We start from the raw sequence: 13,948 nt of genomic DNA, 5'->3' as shown, positions 1-13,948 counted from the left end.
GCTCTCCTACCCTCCACCAGCTCAACTCCTGCTCCCAGCTTGGTGTCAGCTGCAAACTTACTGTGGACTCTATCCCCAGCCCTGCCTGGGGTTGGTGTGGCCAAAGTGCAGCCCCTGGCACTTGGGCTGTGACCCAGGCTTCACAGTGCTGATGGTGTTCAGTCACTCTTTGCTGTTGTGAATCCAAATTCCCAACCCATTGGATATCATCTTCCTCTTTTTGTTGGTTTTGGGGTTGTGTTTTTTGGGGGGTGGTGTTCGTGGAGCCCCAGCCAACTGCCTCGTTGTGCTGCCTGGTGGGTTGTCCCCATCTTTCTCCTCCAGCTGGCTGGGAGATGCTGCCCTGCTCCTTGCCAAGTGCCCTTAGTTCACTCAGAAAATTAACCATTGTGTTTCTCAAGACTTCTCCTTGCTGCCCCAAAGGCTTCCCTCCAACCTCCTCCAGAGCATCCAGCTTGCAGCTTGGCTCACAGTCACAGCCTCACAGGATCACCAAGGTTGGAAGAGACCTCAAAGCTCATCAAGTCCAACCTCTCACCACAGACCTCATGACCAGATCATGGCTCCAAGGGCCACATCCAATCCCCTCTGGAGCCCCTCCAGGGATGGGGACTCCACCACCTCCCTGGGCAGCACATCCCAATGATTCCCATGGCTTGCTGAAGTCCCTCCACCAAGGGTTGATTTCAGTTTCTCTTTGGCCTTTCTACCTTCCACACTTTCCCCTTTCCATTTCATTTTGCACATTAATTCCACCCTAACATTTTACCAGAGCTCACAGAACCCCAGGGTGGGTTGGGTTGGAAAGGACCTCCAAGGATCACCCAGTTCAAACCCCACCCCTGCACTCAGCAGGGACATCCTCCACTGGAGCAGGTTGCCCTCTCCAGCCTCACCTTGAGTATCTCCCAGGGCTGGAGCCTCAACCCCCTCCCTGGGCAACCTGCTGCAGTGTTCCAGCAGCCTCCTGGGGCAGAACTTGCTCCTCACATCCAATCTCCATCTGCTCTGCTCTCCTTTCAAACCACTGTCCCTCATTCTATCACTGCAGGCCTTTGGCAGCAGTCCCTCTGCAGCCTTCTTGTAGCTCCTTCAGGTACTGGCAGGCTGCTCTAAGGTCTCCCTGGAGCCTTCTCCTCTCCAGGCTGAGCAACCCCAGAGATCTCTCACTGATGAAGGGTGGGGGGGGAAAGGAAAGTGAGAAGATGGCTTAGGAGATCCCAATCTGCAGTGTGGAGCAGCAGCTGCTTGGAGGTGTTGGCCACACTCAGATCTCTCTCAGCCTGTCCTCACAGCAGAGCTGTTCCAGCCCCCTGAGCATCTTTGTAGCCTCCTCTGGAGCCACTCCAGCAGATGAATTAATCCTTCCCTAGGCTCAGGTCTTTCCCTAACTCTTCTCATCCCTGAGACATCTTCTCACCCACACATTTCCATCCCCTTTCCATCCCAAGACTGCACCTTGACAAGCTCAGGGCATCCTGAAGAGCTCCTTCTCCCAGGGCCCCCTTGGCATGTCCTGTGGCACACATAAGGTCCCTTGAGGAAATATCCTTTCCCCCCATCATTTGATGTTCCTGTGCACAACCTTTGCCTTTTGCTTGCCCCAGCCTGCTTCACCATCTCCTTCTGATGAGGCTCTTGATTGTGTTGTGTTGAGTCAACAGGTTTTTGGGGGGGCTGCTGCCCCTGCCACCAGGGGACAGTTTCTTGTTGCTTTTCCACCATTTCTTACAGAGAGTTCCTCCTCTGAGACCCAAACTGCCCTTAAAAGCAGCTGGGATTTTCAGGCAGCTTGGTTTGGAGAAGCTTTGTCCCCAGATCATAGTATCATAGAATCAGTCAGGGGTGGAAGGGATCACAAGGATCAGCCAGCCCCAAGCCCCCTGCCATGGGCAGGGACACCCCACACTAGATCAGCCTGGCCACAGCCTCAGCCAGCCTGGCCTTAAACACCTCCAGGGACAGGGCCCCAACCACCTCCCTGCACAACCCATTCCAGGGCTTCACCACTCTCATGGGGAAGAACTTCCTCCTCCCCTCCAGCCTCAATCTCCCCACCTCCAGCTTCATTCCATTCCCCCTAGTCCTAGCACTGCCTCAGATCCTGAGCAGTCCCTCCCCAGCCTTCCTGCAGCCCCCTGCAGGTCCTGGAAGGCCACAATGAGGTCACCTCAGAGCCTTCTCTTCTCCAGCCTGAACAGCCCCAACTCCTTCAGTCTGTCCTCACAGCAGAGCAGCTCCAGCCCTCTGCTCCTCCTCCTGGCCCTGCTCTGGACACCTTCCAGCACCTCCACATCCCTCTTGCCATAGGGGCTGCAGAACTGGAGGCAGGACTCCAGGTGGGGTCTCCCCAGAGCTGAGCAGAGGGGGAGAATCACCTCCCTTGCCCTGCTGGCCACACTTCTCCTGCTGCAGCCCAGGCTCTGCTTGGCTTTGTGGGCTGCAAGTGCAGACTGAGAGCTCCTGGTGAGCTTCTCCTCCCCCAGCACCCCCAAGGCTCTCTCCTCAGGGCTGCTTTCCAGCCTGGATTTGTGCCTGGGATTGCCTCCACCCAGCTGCAGGACCCTGCCCTTGGTCTTGTTGAACCTCCTGTAGTTGGCTTGTGCCCAGCTCTGCAGCCTGTCCAGCTCCCTCTGGATGGATCCCTTCCCTCCAGCCTGCCCAGGTCCCTCTGGATGGATCCCTTCCCTCCAGCCTGTCCAGCTCCCTCTGGATGGATCCCTTCCCTCCAGCCTGTCCAGCTCCCTCTGGATGGATCCCTTCCCTCCAGCCTGTCCAGGTCCCTCTGGATGGATCCCTTCCCTCCAGCTCTCTGCTGCACCACACAGCTTGGTGCCAGCAGCAACCCTGCTGAGGCTGCACTCAGTGCCACTGTCCATGGCACCCACAGAGATGTTGAACAAGCCTGGGCCCAGGACTGATCCCTGAGGGACTCTGCTTGTCCCTGGCCTCCCCTGGGCCATGGAGCCATGCACAGCCACTCTCTGGGTGCAGCCATCAAGCCAGTTCCTTACCCATCTAGTGGTCCACCCATCAAACCCATGTGTCCAGGTCCTCCTTGAGCCCCTGCTGCATGTGGTGCACTGCTCCAGTCCCACTCAGTCCCCAGAGCTTTTGTTTGGGATGTGGTGCTTGAAGTTGTCCTCACAGCTCCTGCAGCTCATCATTAACCTTCCCAGGCCTAAGCAGCAGCACAATCAGAGAACCACAGAATTGTTTAGGATGGCAAAGCCTTCTGAGCTCATCCAGGCCAACCCCAACCCTACCCCCCCATGGCCACCCAACCCTGGCCCCAGCTGCCATGGCCACAGCTTGCTGCAACCCCTCCAGCCATGGGGACTCCACCACCTCCCTGGGCAGCCTCTGCCAGGCCCTGAGCACTCCTCCAGCAAAGACATTTGGCCTCCTCTCCAACCTCAGCCTCCCCTGGCACAATTTCAGGCCAGTTCCTCTCCTTCTGTCCCCTGAGCCTGGGGAGCAGAGCCCAACCCCCCTGGCTGCAGCCTCCTCTCAGGGAGCTGCAGAGAGCAATGAGGTCTCCCTCAGCCTCCTCTGCTCCCAGCTCCCTCAGCTGCTGCTCACCCTGTAGGGATCCTTGGTGAAACAGGGTCAGGATCCAGCCTTCCAACTCAGAGCTGTCTGAATGTGCTCAGAATCTCTTGCTGGGAAGTTTGGGCTGAAAGGCAGAAATCCTCTGGGTTGTGCTCTGAGGACAGAGCAGCACAAAGCATTCAGCTGGCCTCACCAGAAGCAAATTATCAACACAGGCAACCTGCTCCAGCTTGGCAAGGGAGACACAACAGGGAACAAGGTCTCCTAGTGCAGGGCATGCCCTGAGCAGCCCACCAGGGACAGCTGGGGCTTTATCTGGGGGCTAATTGCTCTTCCCCCACAGAATGTTTGTCATGGCCAGGCATTGTGCTGACAGGGCAGGGGATGGCTCTAACCAGGGAAGAGATTTTGCAATGCATGCTGCTGCTGCTTCTCCTTGCCCCAAAGCCCTGCTCAGGCCTTGCTGCCTGCCTGCAGCTCCCCACAGGCCTCCAGAGCACAGCAGCCTGGAGGAGCTGCACTGTGCCTTTGAGATCCTGACCAAGCTAAACTGGCTGATTGCTTTGGTGACAGCTTGTGCACCTGCCAGAGAAGTGGCCCAGAAGGTGTGGAATGAGGTCACATCCCTCTGCTGTCCCTCTCAGCATGGTGCTTGCAGGTCCCAAGCTCCTCATGACCACTGCCTGCCCTGTGCCTCACAGTCTGTCAGAGTCACAGCATCACAGAAGGGTCTGGCTTGGAAAGGACCTGAAAGCTCCTCCAGCTCCAAGCCCCTGCCATGCCCAGGGACACCTCCCACCAGCACAGCTTGCTCCAGGCCTCATCCAGCCTGGTCCTGAACACCTCCAGGCAGGGCACAGCCATAGCCTCCCTGGGCAGCCTGTGCCAGGCTCTCCCCAGCCTCACTCTCAGCAATCTCTTCCTCCTCTCCACTCTCAGTCTCTCCTCTCCCAGCTCAAAGCCATTGTTCCTCCTCCTGTCCCTCCCAGCCCCTGTCCCAAGTCCCTCCCCAGCTCTCCTGGAGCCCTTCAGCTCCTGCAAGGCTGCTCTGAGGTCTCCCTGGAGCCTTCTCCAGGCTGCACAGCCCCAGCTCTCCCAGCCTGTCCCCACAGGGGAGGTTCTGCAGCCTCTGCTCATCTCTGTGGCCTCCTCTGGACCCTGTCCAACCCTTCCATGTCCTTCTTCCTTCTCTGTTCTCTTTGCTTCCCAAGCCCAGAGCCAAGCATTGGGCTTCTAGCCCCCAGCTGGGCCTTCTGTTTCAGATGACTGCATGCCCCTTGCTGACCCCAGACCCCAGGAGCCTTGTGTGCAGCAGGCAGAACAGAGAAGGCCTTGCAGGAAGCCTTCAGCATTATCAGGTCTCCAGAGGAGGTTTCCCATCCCCTGGTCCCTCAGAGATGAGCTGTTGAGGACCATGCTGAGGAGCAATGCTTGCTGAAGCTGCACCACACAGGCAGGGTCCTGGCTCTGATCTGCCTCCCTGGCTCAGCCAGACTGAGCTCAGGAGTCTCCCACAGAGAGGATGAGGCCCAGGAGATGGGGAGCAGTGATAAGAGCCAGCAAGGAGGTTTGGTTCTGGGCTGCTGTGTGAAATGTTCCCAAATCATGAAAGGTGCTGCTGTGAGTCAGAGTTTCAGAGCTGTTACGTGAGCAAGTATTTGGGAGCTGCTGAGTAAGGACTTCTGCTTCCAGAGGTTGTTGTGACAAATGTTCCATCTCCTCCATCCCCAGCAGCCAGAGCAGAGCCTGTTCCTCTGCTGCCCTCCCCAGACATTCACCCACACTGTCCCCATGGCTCAGGGGAAGGGTTGGCTCCAGGGCTGGCTCCAGCTCCATTCTCTGCCACTCTCCTGAATTTCACACTCCAGAAGCACTGCTTCAGCCCAGCTCAATGCTCATTTTGCCACCCCAGTGCTCCTCTCCTCTCACAGAGTCACAGGGCTGGAAGGGAGCTCAAGGCTCAGCCAGCTCCAAGCCCCTGCCATGGGCAGGGACACCTCACACCACAGCAGCTTGCTCACAGCCACCTCCAGCCTGGCTGCAAACACCTCCAGGCAGGAGGCTTCCACCACCTCCCTGGGCAGCCTGGGCCAGGCTCTCACCACCCTCCTGCCCAACAACTTCTTCCTCACAGCCAATCTCCATCTCCCCACTTCTAGTTCTGCTCCAGCCCCCCCAGTCCTATCCCTCCCTGACAGCCTCCAAAGTCCCTCCCCAGCTTTCCTGCAGCCCCCTGCAGCTCCTGGCAGGCCACAAGGAGGTCTCCTGGGAGCCTTCTCCTGGGAGCCTTCTCCTGGGAGCCTTCTCCTCTCCAGCCTGCACAACCCCAACTCTCCCAGCCTGTCCTCACAGCAGAGCAGCTCCATTTGTCCTGTTCTGGTCCCAGAGGTTGTTGCTGCTGAGAGAGCAAGGAAAGGTTTCTTGGCAGTCCTCCATCAAGCCCAGCCAGGCTCCCTGCTGAGCTCTGCAGAGAGGGGGCAGGCTGCAAGACATCTCAGAACTCACCTACTCCATCCCCTGCCATGCATGGGGACACCTCTCAACTAGCCTCAGCTGCTCCAGGCCTCATCCAGCCTGGCCTTGAACACCTCCAGGCAGGAGGCAGCCACAGCCTCCCTGGGCAGCCTATTCCAGGGTCTCACCACCCTCCTCCTGAAGAACTTCTATCTAAGATCCAGACCCTGCTCTCCTTCACCTTCTATCTAAGATCCAGGCCCTGCTCTCCTTCACCTTCTTCCTAAGATCCAGAGCCTGCTCTCCTTCACCTTCTTCCTAAGATCCAAACTCTGCTCTCCTTCACCTTCTATCTAAGATCCAGACCCTGCTCTCCTTCACCTTCTATCTAAGATCCAAACTCTGCTCTCCTTCACCTTCTATCTAAGATCCAAACTCTGCTCTCCTTCACCTTCTATCTAAGATCCAAACTCTGCTCTCCTTCACCTTCTTCCTAAGGTCCAGACCCTGCTCTCCTTCACCTTCTTCCTAAGATCCAGGCCCTCCTCTCCTTCACCTTCTATCTAAGATCCAGACCCTGCTCTCCTTCACCTTCTTCCTAAGGTCCAGACCCTGCTCTCCTTCACCTTCTTCCTAAGATCCAGGCCCTCCTCTCCTTCACCTTCTTCCTAAGATCCAGACCCTGCTCTCCTTCACCTTCTATCTAAGATCCAAACTCTGCTCTCCCTCAGCTTTAAACCATTCCCCCCTTGCCCTGTCCCTAGACAGCCTCATGAAAAGTCCCTCTGCAGCCTTCCTGCAGGATCCCTTCAGGTGCTGGAGGTGTGTTGGGCTTGTTGGAAGGCTGCTGAAGCGTGTGGGCTGCTGCCCTGTGCCCTGCCATAACTCACAGGGCTGCTTTCATCTCCCCAGCTCCTGTCCCAAGGCAGCTGAAGCTGCTCGCCTCCTCCTGACAGACCTTTGGTCCAACAGGGAGCTCCAGAGTGTGCTCAAGCAGGTAAGGAAAAGGCTTCTGCTTGCTGCCTGCCAGGGTCAGCCCTGCTCCTGGCTCACCTGCTGAAGTTCCCAAGGCCAGCAGCAGGAGCAGCTGGGAGGATGCCAGGGCACTGGGATGTCCATGCTGCCCCCAGCCTCCTGCCCCCCACCCCAGATCCAAGCTGCAGCTGCTGGCCTGGCCCTAGGGGCTCAGTGGAGGGCAGGAGGTCTGTGCTGGGCAGCTCACCCCTGGGGGCAGGGGATGCTCATCTAGGTGGCTCTTCCATGACACAGCCACCTCTCTGCTGGGGGCAGTGCTGCCCTGAGTGCAGAGCACTGCTCTCTGCTGGGCACAGCCCTGGGAGCCCTGCTTGGGAGCTCTGCCTGGGAGATGCCTTTGCTGCAGCCCATCGTGCAGGATCAGCAGGTCCCAACACATCCCTGGCAAGCTTCCTCCTCTCTTTTCCCCAGGTTTCTCCTGTGTCCAGAGCCCTACCCTGTGCTTACATCACCCCTCCCAGCAGGGTAATCTTTGAGCCAACCAGAGGACCATTTAGGGTTTGTTTTGCTCTTTGCAACAGAAACTCTGAAGGTGCAGAGCCAGGCAGGGCTCAGAGCCAGCTCCCAGCTCCCAGTGGCTTCCTCTAACCAAGCTGGGATTTCCCAGCTCAAGAGCAGCAGCACCTGCAGAGAGCAAAGGGCCAGATGAAAGAGAAGGTGAAACATCCACACGGGGGAGTGCCTGGGGGGCAGGAAGGTGCAAAGCACCCAAAGAGCATCCTCCTGCTAGCAGCTGAGGGCTTTCTCCCTGGGAGCCTCTGCAGCTTTGGGCTGGCTCAGAGCTGTGAGCTTTCCTCTCAGGAGCCTGTGCCCACTCCTGTTGGTGTCCCTGAGGCAGTGCTGTGTGCACACAGCTGGTCCCAGTGCTGCTGCACACCAGAGGAGGAGACTGGCAGCATGCAGGGGGAGGTGCACCTCCCATCTGCCTTTGGCACTTTTCCACCACAAGGAGCAAGGTGAAACCATCTCCAGTGGAGCACTGAGTGATGCTCTCCTCTGGCAGAGCTGCAGAAGTCCAGCTCCTGGCAGGTCACAGAACCACAGAATTGGTTGGGTTGGCAAAGCCCTCTGGGATCCCCCAGGCCAGCACCAACCCAACCCCCCCATGGCCACCCAACCCTGGCCCCAAGTGCCATGGCCACAGCTTGCTGCAACCCCTCCAGCCATGGGGACTCCACCACCTCCCTGGGCAGCCTCTGCCAGGCCCTGACCACTCCTTCAGCAAAGACATTTGGCCTCCTCTCCAACCTCAGCCTCCCCTGGCACAATTTCAGGCCAGTTCCTCTCCTTCTGTCCCCTGAGCCTGGTTTTTGGGGGGGCTGCTGCCACTGCCACCAGGGGACAGTTTCTTGTTGGTTTTCCACCATTTCTTACAGAGAGTTCCTCCTCTGAGGCCCAAACTGCCCTTCAAAGCAGCTGGGATTTTCAGGCAGCTTGGTTTGGAGAAGCTTTGTCCCCAGACCCAGGTCCTCCTTGAGCCCTGCTGCATGTGGTGCACTGCTCCAGTCCCACTCAGTCCCCAGCACTTTTGTTTGGGATGTGGTGCTTGAAGTTGTCCTCACAGCTCCTGCAGCTCATCACTAACCTTCCCAGACCTAAGCAGCAGCACAATCAGAGAACCACAGAATTGTTTAGGATGGCAAAGCCTTCTGAGCTCATCCAGGCCAACCCAACGCCCCCATGGCCACCAAACCCTGGCCCCAAGTACCATGGCTACAGCTTGCTGCAACCCCTCCAGCCATGGGGACTCCACCACCTCCCTGGGCAGCCTCTGCCAGGCCCTGAGCACTCCTCCAGCAAAGACATTTGGCCTCCTCTCCAACCTCAGCCTCCCCTGGCACAATTTCAGGCCAGTTCCTCTCCTTCTGTCCCCTGAGCCTGGGGAGCAGAGCCCAACCCCCCCTGGCTGCAGCCTCCTCTCAGGGAGCTGCAGAGAGCAATGAGGTCTCCCTCAGCCTCCTCTGCTCCAGGCTCAACCCCCCCAGCTCCCTCAGCTGCTCCTCCCCAGCCCTCTTCTCCAGCCCCTTCCCCAGCTTCATGCAAGATGCAGTCCATCCCTGAGGGAGATGTGCTAAAGGCACACAAGGAGAGGATGGAGAAGGTTGCTTGAGTCTGAGGCACAGGCTGTGAGTGCAGGGCAGCTGTGGGAGCGGAGCAGGAGGCTCTCTCATGGCAGCAGAGCCCTGGCAGCTCTGGAGCTGCTGAGCACTCATTGCACTTCCTTTGTGTTTGCTCTTTCAGCAAGGCTTTGATAAGAACATGATGGGATCTCTAGCTGGAACGACCTTCAGGACCCTCTCCTCCAGATTTTAGGAGCCTCTCCACACTCATTCAGGCTGCAGGTGAGGACAGAGCCCTGGAATGTGGGGAGGGGGTGGGCTGGGGAGCAAAGAACCACTCCATGGACCCCCAGGAGATAGTCTTCTGCTTTTAATGTTCCCTCCAGAGGCTTTGGGAGATTTTGGTCACAGATCTTAGCAGCTCAAACTGCAGAAGGTTTCTGTCACTCACAGAACCCCAGAGTGGGTTGGGTTGGAAAGGGTCTTCAAAGTCATCCAGCTCCAAGCCCCCTGCCATGCCCAGGGACACCTCCCACCAGCACAGCTTGCTCAGGGCCTCATCCAGCCTGGTCCTGAACACCTCCAGGCAGGGGCACAGCCACAGCCTCCCTGGGCAGCCTGTGCCAGGCTCTCCCCAGCCTCACTCTCAGCAATCTCTTCCTCCTCTCCACTCTCAGTCTCCCCTTTCCCAGCTCAAAGCCATTGTTCCTCAACCTGTCCCTCCCAGCCCTTGGCCCAAGTCCCTCCCCAGCTCTCCTGGAGCCCTTCAGGTCCTGGAAGCTGCTCTGAGGTCTCCCTGGAGCCTTCTCCTCTCCAGGCTGCACAGCCCCAGCTCTCCCAGCCTGGCCCCACAGGGGAGCCTCTGATCTGCAGCCTCTGCTCATCTCTGTGGCCTCCTCTGGAGCCTCTCCAGCAGCTCCAGGTCTCCCTTCTGCTGGGGGCCCCAGAGCTGGAGGCAGTGCTACAGAATCCCCTCCCTGTGCTGCTCTCCCTGCAGCCAGCTCAGAGATGACTCTTTGTGCTTCCAGAGCACATTGCCAGCTCATGTCAAGCTCCTCACCCACCAGCACCCCCAAGTCCTTCTCCTCCAGGCTCCTCTCAACCCACTGCTCACCCAGCCTGGATTTGTGCTTGGGATTGCCCCAGCCCTGGTGCAGGACCTTGCACTTGGCTGCTTGGTTTCCTTGGGCCCACCTCTCCAGCCTGTCCAGGTCCTTCTGGATGGATCCCTTCCCTCCAGGGTTTCAACCACCCCACCCAGCTTGGTGCCATCCACAAGCCTGTTGGGGGTGCCTCCATCCCCCTGCCCACCTCACCAGCAAAGCTATGACACAGCTCTGGCCCCAGCACCACCCCCTGGGGGCCTCCACTCACCCCAGGTCTCAGGCTGTGTGGTTCCTGGCCCAGTGCAGATGTTGCCCACAGCCTGCAGCTGTGCTTGCTGTGGCCAAGCTCAGTGCAGATGCCATGGGCTGGGCAGGGCTGCTGGACCTGCTTAGGCTTCCTCTGCCTTTCTTCCTTGCTTTCCCAATGGATTCACTGCACTTAACCAAACTCTGCTCTTTAACATCTTCATTAATGATCTGGAGGAGGGGATGGAGTCCATCAGCAGTGAATGTGCAGCTGACAGCAAGCTGGGGGCAGGAGTTGATCTGCTGGAGGGCAGAGAGGCTCTGCAGAGGGACCTGGCCAGGCTGGGCAGATGGGCAGAGGCCAAGGGCAGGAGATTGAACACATCCAAGTGCCAAGGGCTGCATATTGGCCACAGCAACCCCAGGCAGTGCTACAGGCTGGGGGCAGAGTGGCTGAGAGCAGCCAGGCAGAGAGGGACCTGGGGGTGCTGGTGGATGGTAGGCTGAACATGAGCCTGCAGTGTGCCCAGGCAGCCAGGAGGGCCAAGGGCATCCTGGCCTGCAGCAGGCAGAGTGTGGCCAGCAGGAGCAGGGAGCTCATCCTGCCCCTGGACACTGCACTGGTTAGGGCACACCTGGAGTCCTGTGTCCAGTTCTGGGCCACTCAGGTCAGGAAGGAGATTGAGAGACTTGAAGGTGTCCAGAGAAGGGCAAGAAAGCTGGGGAGGGGTCTGGAGCACAGCCCTGGGAGGAGAGGCTGAGGGACCTTGGGCTGTTCAGTCTGGAGAGAAGGCTGAGAGGGAGCTGATCAATGTCTATCAATAGCTGAGGGCTGGGGGTCAGGAGGGAGGGACAGGGACAGCCTCTGCTCACTGTGCCCTGGGACAGGCCAAGAGGCAAGGGATGGAAACTGCAGCACAGGAGGCTGCAGCTCAGCAGGAGGAGGAACTTCTGCACTGTGAGGCTCCCAGAGCCCTGCAGCAGGCTGCCCTGCTCTGGAGCCTTCCCAGCCCTGCCTGGATGTGTTCTGTGTGCCCTGTGCTGGATGCTGTGCTCCTGCTCTGGCAGGAGGCTGGAGTCTACAATCTCTTTGGGACCCTTCCAACCCCTGACATCTGTGATCCTATGATCTGTGATCTGTGGTCCAATGATCTCTGATCTGTGATCCTGTGACCCTGTGATCCTATGATCTATGATCCTGTGATCTGTGGTTCTGTGATCTGTGATCTCTGATCTGTAGTCCTGTGACCCTGTGATCCTATGATCTGTGGTCCTGTGATCCTGATATCTCTGGTCCTGTGATTCTGTGATCCTGTGATCTGTGGTCCAATGATCTCTGATATGTGGTCCTGTGATCTGTGATCCTATGATCTGTGATCCTGTGATCCTGTGATCTATGATCCTGTGGTCCTATGATCTCTGATCTGTGGTCCTGTGATCTGTGGTCCTGTGATCTGTGATCCTGTGATCTGTGATCCTGTGGTCCTATGATCTCTGATCTGTGGTCCTGTGATCTGTGATCCTGTGATCTATGATCCTGTGGTCCTATGATCTCTGATCTGTGGTCCTGTGATCTGTGATCCTGTGATCCTGTGATCTGTGGTCCAACGATCTGTGATTTGTGGTCCAATGATCTGTGATCCTGTGGTCCTATGATCTCTGATCTGTGATTCTGTGATCTGTGGTCCTATGATCTGTGATTCTGTGATCTGTGATCCTGTGACCCTGTGATCCTATGATCTGTGATCCTGTGATCTGTGATGCTATGATCTGTGGTCCTATGATCTGTGATGCTGTGATCTCTGATCTGTGATCTGTGGTCCTATGATCTGTGATCTGTGATCCTGTGATCTGTGATCCTGTGACCCTGTGATCCTATGATCTGTGATCCAATGATCTGTGATCCTATGATCTGTGATCCAATGATCTGTGATCCTGTGATCTGTGGTCCTGTGATCTGTGGTCCAATGAGCTGTGATGCTGTGATCTGTGATCTGTGATCCTATGATCTGTGATCCTGTGATATCTGATCCTGTGCTCTGTGCTGCTGTGCTCTGTGCTGCTGTGCTCTGTGCTGCTGTGACCCGGAGGTCTGGGCTTGTCTCCCTGGCAGGGTTTGGAGCTGGTTGGTGCCCGGGAAGAGGAAGCTGCGCCAGCTGCTGAGGCTGCCAGCGCCGCCGAGCCCTGCCGGGGGAGCTCAGCCTGCCAAGCAGCCTCCAGGCCTGGGCTGCACCTGAATGACACTCAGATTTTTAAGCCTTATTTCGTTGTTGTTGTTTGGTTGTTTGTTTTGGGGAGGGGTTTGTTCCATTTTAGTGGGGGGTGAGGGGGGGTCAGAAGGGACTTTTATCGAGGTTATCCTTTCCTGATGTCAATAATGATTGGGGGAGGGGGGGGAGGGGGTGGGGGAAGGGGTGGGGGAGGGTGTTGTTTGGTTTGTTCTTTGCAAAGAGTCTGTCTGTGTAACCCTCTGCACATCCCCCTGGGGAGCAGGAGCCTCCTCCAGGCTCCCTGCCCTGCCTTCCACCCTGCCTTGGGCTGAGATTAATCCTCCCTGTAGAGTCCTTCCCCCAGTTCCAGGCAAGCCATGCACCAAATCCTGCCACACTCAACTCTTGGCACAACCTATTTGTACCTCCCCCAAGTCGAAAAGCTGCCAATTGGAGGTGGGGGCCTCCCCTCCCCTGCCCTCCCTGTTCTGAGCAGCTGCACACAAGGCTGCTCCTGCCTGGTGCTTCCTACCACAGGATTCTTCTCTGCTTCTGAGGCTCTCTCATAGTTAGCAGCATTTTCTTTCCTCTCACATCAACTCTTCCTCTCAAGAAGCAAATCAATGTCTGCAAAGTATCTCCTGGGCCTCAGCAACCCTTCCCTCAAGCTCTGAACCCTCCCTCAAGCTCTGAACCCTCCCTCAAGCTCTGAACCTTCCCTCAAGCTCTGAACCCTCCCTCAAGCTCTGAACCTTCCCTCAAGCTCTGAACCCTTCCCTGAAGCTCTGAACCTTCCCTCAAGCTCTGAACCTTCCCTGAAGCTCTGAACCCTCCCTGAAGCTCTAAACCTCCCCTCAAGCTCTGAACCTTCCCTCAAGCTCTGAACCCTTCCCACAAGCTCTGAACCCTCCCTCAAGCTCTGAACCTTCCCTCAAGCTCTGAACCCTTCCCTGAAGCTCTGAACCCTCCCTGAAGCTCTAAACCCTCCCTCAAGCTCTGAACCTTCCCTCAAGCTCTGAACCCTCCCTCAAGCTCTGACCCTTCCCTCAAGCTCTGAACCCTTCCCTGAAGCTCTGAACCCTCCCTGAAGCTCTGAACCTTCCCTCAAGCTCTGAACCTTCCCTGAAGCTCTGAACCCTCCCTGAAGCTCTAAACCTTCCCTCAAGCTCTGAACCTTCCCTCAAGCTCTGAACCTTCCCTCAAGCTCTAAACCTTCCCTCAAGCTCTGAACCTTCCCTCAAGCTCTGAACCTTCCCTCAAGCTCTGAACCCTTCCCTCAAGCTCT

The 13,948-nt window shown here is 57.4% G+C and overlaps 1 protein-coding gene across 1 annotated transcript in view; it reads left to right on the top strand.

Annotated features, from left to right (window-relative positions):
• PKP1 (plakophilin 1) overlaps window positions 1-12,793 on the top strand; it is a 97,778-nt gene extending 84,985 nt beyond the window's left edge. The window contains 3 exon segments of the mRNA XM_068164664.1: window positions 6,919-7,003; window positions 9,283-9,383; window positions 12,567-12,793. Coding sequence (XP_068020765.1) covers window positions 6,919-7,003; window positions 9,283-9,354 — 157 coding nt within the window. The 3' untranslated portion in view covers window positions 9,355-9,383; window positions 12,567-12,793.
• Window positions 12,794-13,948: the final 1,155 nt, after the last annotated feature.

This window comes from Melanerpes formicivorus, unplaced genomic scaffold (genome assembly GCF_026170545.1).
Source record: "Melanerpes formicivorus ecotype bairdi unplaced genomic scaffold, bMelFor1.0.p_v2 SCAF_82, whole genome shotgun sequence".
Taxonomy (NCBI): domain Eukaryota; kingdom Metazoa; phylum Chordata; class Aves; order Piciformes; family Picidae; genus Melanerpes; species Melanerpes formicivorus.
The sequence above is the reverse complement of the archived record's forward strand: the minus strand, read 5'-3'. Positions and strand labels throughout refer to the sequence as shown.